This window comes from Magallana gigas, chromosome 6 (assembly GCF_963853765.1).
Source record: "Magallana gigas chromosome 6, xbMagGiga1.1, whole genome shotgun sequence".
NCBI lineage: Eukaryota > Metazoa > Mollusca > Bivalvia > Ostreida > Ostreidae > Magallana > Magallana gigas.
This window is the reverse complement of record NC_088858.1, coordinates 23427952-23434573: the sequence shown is the minus strand read 5'-3', so window position 1 is coordinate 23434573 and position 6622 is coordinate 23427952. Positions and strand designations below refer to the sequence as shown.

The 6622-nt window shown below is 30.2% G+C and overlaps 1 protein-coding gene across 1 annotated transcript; it reads right to left on the bottom strand.

Annotated features, from left to right (window-relative positions):
* Nucleotides 1–2664: 2664 nt before the first annotated feature.
* LOC105336788 (uncharacterized) lies at nt 2665–5895 on the bottom strand. Its single transcript, XM_020070840.3, has 5 exons — nt 5780–5895; nt 5666–5696; nt 4221–4364; nt 3635–3877; nt 2665–2869 (listed from the first exon to the last, which is right to left on the bottom strand). The coding sequence occupies exons 1-5, from the start codon at nt 5780–5782 to the stop codon at nt 2841–2843; spliced, it is 450 nt and encodes a 149-aa protein (XP_019926399.2). The 5' UTR covers nt 5783–5895; the 3' UTR covers nt 2665–2840.
* Between the last annotated feature and the right edge of the window lie 727 nt (nt 5896–6622).

Below are 6622 nucleotides of genomic sequence, written 5' to 3'. Positions count from 1 at the left end.
ATATTGTATCATGATATTGTTATGTACAGTATTGTATATTATGGTACAATATTGAATAATATTATATTGTATTATTAATTTATTATTTTATCAAATGATACTATTACATAAGATATTGCAAAAAATAATATTGTAACCTATGATACAATATTGTATATTCTATAATATTGTATCATACAATATTTTATAATATGATTTTGGTTTCTGTAATATAGAATTATATCACATGAAATTGTATTATATGATATTGTAATATAATATAATATCGTATTATATGATATTTTATGATATGATAATGGTTTATATGATATATTATCATATCACATGAAATTGTATTGTATGATATCGTAATATATATTATTGTATCATATGATACAATATGTATAATATAATAATGTATTTTATAATATTTTACTTTATCACATAAAATTGTATCATTTGATAATGTTGAATCAAATTATATTGTATTATATGATACAATATCATATTATGTATCAAATATGTTTCAGTATCATACAATACAATATCATACTATATTATACAATAGAATATCATGTTTCAATGTTATGATGTATTAAGAAATATGATATTGTAATATAATACTATATTGTATTATATTTATGATATTGTATTATGTGATCAAATGCAATAAGGTATAACACAATACAATGTCATATCATACGTTACAATATCATATCTCATCATTGTTTATTATGGTGTTTTATTGTATTATATGATACAGTGTATATATTATAAATATGACATGATGCAATATTCAATTTCATATCATTGTATTGATTAACATATGAACATATGATTATCATAAAAAAAATTATCAGATGATATACGATATTTTGTCAAAACAGAATCCATGAATATCCAAGATCATAAAGTATGATTTTCATATAAAATGATAAAGGTGGTCTTATGAAGGTGATGTCTCATAAGGGTGATGCTCCGTCTCGGTGAGCTTAGTAATCTATGATTACCTATGTTATTTTCTACAAAAATCACTGTTTTGTTCTAACGTGCCTTATCCATCCTGAAGTCATTTATCATTCAAAGATAAAATGCAAGAATATATATATAAGACAATGTAGACATAATTTAAAATAAATTTAACGTAACGTGTTCTCAAACGATTAACTTTAACCAATTGAACCCTGGCCCCGCCTCACTTCATTCATTGGAATTTCAATCACTACGCAATATCCTTATGACGTTTCGACGTTTTTCTCGCATGCTCGTAATTTTTTAGGGTGGCGTATCGGATAGCATACTGGTGTAAATATTTCTATAAATGATCTTTAGGTAAGTAAAATTTATGAATTAAGGTTCAATTCCCGAGAACCAATAATTTTGTATTTCATGGCCTCGTTTTATTCAGTCACGTTCGTATATATAATAGTAATATATATTAATCAGTTATAGAAATGTGTCATTTCTGCCCACTGAGCTTGTTTCATAACTGATTTAGATTGCGGTGGTAAATGCTCTTGATTTTAAATTTGCAACATTTTGAACAGATGTTTATCTATTTGTTTATTTTTCAGTACCGCCGTTGTTTGAAGAACTCGTGACTTAGTGTATGATTCGGTTGCATATGATAAAATGCTTAAACATATGAAAATTGTACCGAATAATGAATCCTTTTCATGAAATCAATTCTACTTACAATAAACGATTCAACCATCCCTATATATATCATAATTCATGGAAAAACGTAATTTGTAAATACTTTTGTTTATACTTTTTTATTGTTTTATGTCTGTGTATATATTTTTATGATATTAAGTAATAAAATATGTACAAAACGAAAACGCAAACAAACGATAACTTTCAATTTACGTAGAATACATGTATTTCGGTCGCATTATTGTGCATAATTGTAAGTTTTACATATATACGCAGATCGATAGAATTTCCAACCATTTTGTTTGTTTTCTTTGCTTTGCCTTGTTTATATTGCTCTCCTTTATATTTTTATATTGCTGTTTTACACCCAACCCCCTTGAAAAATGCTGTTGTGAGAAGTAAATGCGTCTGCCGGTCGAATCCTATTATACATTTATTCAGATACGTAGTAGGTAACAAACAAATATGAAGAATGTTTAATCTGCGTCAAATGAACAACTTCATAAACCTATTTGGTCATTATATTGCGGGCTGACGTCAATCTTATATTATTATGACTGATGGTCAGTTATTACTTGATACTGAAAAATAACACAAAAACACAGAAGTGTAGTAATTAATAAGGTTTAGTTTTTTTGAATGGCAATTTCAGGGATAAATGCTTTATTTGGAGCGAGCAGTGGAAGGTATTTAAATCAAATACGATGTTCTATCATTTATGAATGAACAACGCATAACATAAGCATGCACGTTAATTATTAATTTGCATTAATCTAAAATGTTACTGACTTACTGACATTTTTCGTTTATGAATCATTTTTACTTTAAGTTAATTTGGTTTGATTCTGCGCGTGTAAGATTATGTTTTCATTATATAAAGTAATGCAAATCACGTATTTTTTAACATTCAAACGACTCTCTCTCTCTCTCTCTCTCTCTCTCTCTCTCTCTCTCTCTGTACACTGAACAATATCTACATATCTACGTGTACTGGAAAACTAAGCAACAAACATGTGGTTAACTTAATTTATTCCAAAAAAAACCCACCAACCAACAGAGGTGATATATCTTTAACAATTTGATTTGGTATTTTATGAACCATATCAAGTTAATGTACATGTCAAATTTACGTTGTATACAATAACACTGTATAATTCTTCTGGAACAATCCAAGCCGATTAAAACACCTTCTTTATATATGCAATTTAATTTGCAAGGAGAACGTGTGCAAACTCTGAAATGAAAACAAAACAATAGGATTAATTTTACCGTGTTGTAACTTCTTAGAACTTCCATAAATTACGCACGCATATTCCTGTAAAGTTTTTCTTTTGGATTAAAAAGTCTATATTGTTCCTACCTGGTCTCAATAAACCTCTTTATATGTTTGTTTTTAAATTCAAATATTAGTGTGCAATTTCTGATCTTACCTATTATGTGCACAGTGTTATGAATTATACCCGAGAACACTGCGTGAAGGCCTCAAATACTTTTCACAATAATTGTAAAGAGCTAATCTGCCAACTTAGGCTCTGAACTTAGGGTATATAAATTTTAATACCATGCAAATTGCACTTTGATGATCGCCATGCAAAAATCGATTTTACTTTCTAAACAGAATCAAAATTAAGACAATTTAAGTGGAATTTCGTTCTCTGTTTTCATTTGGCATAATAAGTCTTATCGGTCCGTCTTTTAAAGGAGAAGTGGTCGTTGCCATTTTTAGACTATATAATGATATCAACCTCTTTGAGAAGAATTCTATTTTTAAAATGATATAGGAAAATACTAGTATTCAAACGCTAAAGCTAAAATATTTAGAATTCCTTTACTAAATAACATATTTTGGCTAAATACAATAACATCATGCGTAGAATTCTAAGGAAGATCTAGTAGATAATTTGATTGCTGACCACTGAAGTACGGCCCGCCCGGAAACTTGAGAAGATATACTATAGTAACAGTTCATAACCAAATATCAAAATTCACATGAGAATACCTTTGTAATTAATTTGACCATCTCCATTCATGTCAGCAGCACGCACCATCTCGTCAATCTCCTCATCTCGCAATTTCTCGCCGAGATTCGTCATCACGTGACGAAGTTCTGCAGCACTGATGTACCCGTTGCCTTCTTTGTCGAAAACAGTGAAGGCGTCAATAATCTCATCCTCCGTGTTTTTTTCATGTCGATGTCTCTCAAACATCGCAATAAACTCTGAAAATTCCACCTGTCCACTTCCTACAATGTTTGAAACAAATAGGTTGATACCATGCACGTTTTTAGTTTGAAAGATGGTATATTGCCCTTTGCAATATGGCTTTCAAGATGGCTTAATATCAGACAAAATTTTAATTATAGATATTGAATTTCAATTTGTGTAGCAACTATTTTAGCAGGCTAACATTTAATGATAACGAGTTTTCTTCTTGTCAATAAGACGATACTGCCATTCTACTTATAATTTTTTTTTTATTCGATGAGAATTAAAAAAAAAGTTAAAAGTGAGAAAGGTTCAGAATTGCATTCTTTTTTGAGAGGAGTGCCGATTTTGGGCGATCTTTTAATGAGAAAAAAATCTAACCATCGATGTCAACTTCCCGGATGAGCTGCGTCACTTCCGCTTCCGACGGATTGCATCCTAATGACCGGACGACCGTGCCAAGGTCCTTGGTAGCAATCTTACCATCGTTGTCCATGTCGAAGAGGGAGAAGCATGCTTGTGCCTCTGGAAAGATTGGGGTGGTTGTAAAAAAAATAGCTCACATACTATCTCACTGCATCTTTTTATCTGTAATTGTCACTGAGCGGCATAACTATAACACAAGTTTACTGTGCCCACATCATTATCAACAGGGTTTTTTTTAATGAAAAGAGGAGGAACGCAACTGGACTAACTTGCATTATCAATTCTTTACAATTAGTGCACAATAGGATGCGCGAGTCTACTTGAAATTGTTCTCCCCAAAAATATCGAAACAACGCAAGTGGATTGACTTACATGTAATTTTTTAAAAATAAATATTTAATAATTATTTGTGAAACCAACAAGACTATGTATTTAAATATATTCTTCCAATTTGATTTGGACCTTCACTATCCTCAGCATCGAGTATCATCGTTAAAAAAAATATCATTAGTTCAATTGTATATCAACGGAACTGGTAGGTTTGTTTAATATAGTTTATGTGCATGTTTTTTTCTCTCGTATATATCACTTATTTTCGTTTATCATAATAACAATTCTATATCATGTAAGTTTTGTATAATTTTTCTATTCAATGATAAAGACCTAGTAAGTTGTCAGAACTTGTGTCCGAACCATTTGTATATGTATTTTATATATATGTATATAATAAAATATGTTCAAATCAATATTATTGTATATACTCGGAAAAGTTTACAAGCATATATACTGGTATATTACTTAACGGCTTAATTAGAAAATGAAAACATTTGGTTTTGAAGTTTTATCATATACTATTATTAGATATATATATACTTGTATATTCGGGACATAGCGCTCTACATTTTTTAAGCATAAAACCCATACTAGCATTTTGATATATCTAGATTTATACATGTAAATGAACTAAATATTTATTTCAGATATTCCTTTGTAAACTGACATAACATATATGATAGGTTAATGTTAGCGCTCTCTTTTCGTTTGAACATGCATTTCCTTTGTATCCGAAGATTCGGCAGCTTTATATCTAAATTCAGCTATATTTGTATGTATTGATAAACATCCTAATTTCTTATCTATCATATGGTGTACCTGTTCATCATAATCTTTGTATAACAGTTTCCTTGTCCTTTGCATGTTTTATATGAACTCGACGTTGTACGTGTATTTTTGTCATTTTCCCCATTGTGTTGTAGATTATATATATGGCTTGTACTATCCAGCAGTTTTGAATACTTTTTGCATGGTAATATAGGGGGCGTATACGTGCAGGTATACATACAGGTGAGGTGATTGATTGAGGTTAGACCAGGTGTAGCGTGTTTTCCGCTGTCACTTACCTTTCAGCTCATCTGGTTTTAGTTTTTGTGCCTGACAATTAAATGCTCATGCAATTAGTATTCAAACTATTTTCCCCACCAGTATTTAGTTAATGTATAAAACTATTGTCTTACCATTTTGAATGAGATTCCCGAGTTTTCTCCGCCCTGTGGTCGTGGGTACCTGGATAAACCAGCGTTATCACCTGTACAGGTTGTTGATGACGATACATGTATTTATATATCGGATGATTCGTTTTAATCTATTTCTATTTATATCTCCAAAAATATATAAAGTATATATATGATTTTGTTAATTAACATTCACTGGCAGTTAAAAATATTTTATATCATAATACGTGAAAACCAAGTAGATATTCGGTGTGGATATCTAATCATTTTATTTATATCATTAATTATTCGTTTGTTATTTAATAATTAACCGTGTGCGGATCAAGGAATTTGTGAAAGGGGGCACCAAATATTATCGTTTCGATCATTTTCAGCAGGGACGTATATATACGTACGTCCCTGTTTTCACTAACCCACCTCCCCTGCATTCAATTTTGAAGAGTGATAAGAAATTTATTTTTAAATTTGTTCTATATGTATATATTGTATTTATTAATACAAAGAGTAAATGCATGATGATAAGTATCATTTATACCAATCTGACCAATATATGACTTAATTCCTTGTCAATGCCTCGTCTATATATGTATTAAATTACGAGAAAATTTTACCAATTAATAAACATATATATGATGCATTTTACAGTTTGTACACACTCGGATCGTTATTTTATTAATAGAGCCACCACCACAAACCCAAAAATTTGAGTGTGCATGCATGGATCCTTTTCCTCGTGGAATGGGGTCCTAGGAATAATAAATTTTGTTTGTCGGAAGGGGGGTAAGAATTATTTTTCATAATTTTAAAATAAGTTTGAAATATCCAGAGGGTCCGTATGTGTCTTCC

Coding starts and splice junctions, on each gene's coding strand:
- LOC105336788 (XM_020070840.3), bottom strand. Junction 4,365..5,665: donor AAAACCAGATGAGCTGAAAG/GTAAGTGACAGC, acceptor CAATCTTTCCAG/AGGCACAAGCATGCTTCTCC. Junction 2,870..3,634: donor TGGTCAAATTAATTACAAAG/GTATTCTCATGT, acceptor TTTTCATTTCAG/AGTTTGCACACGTTCTCCTT.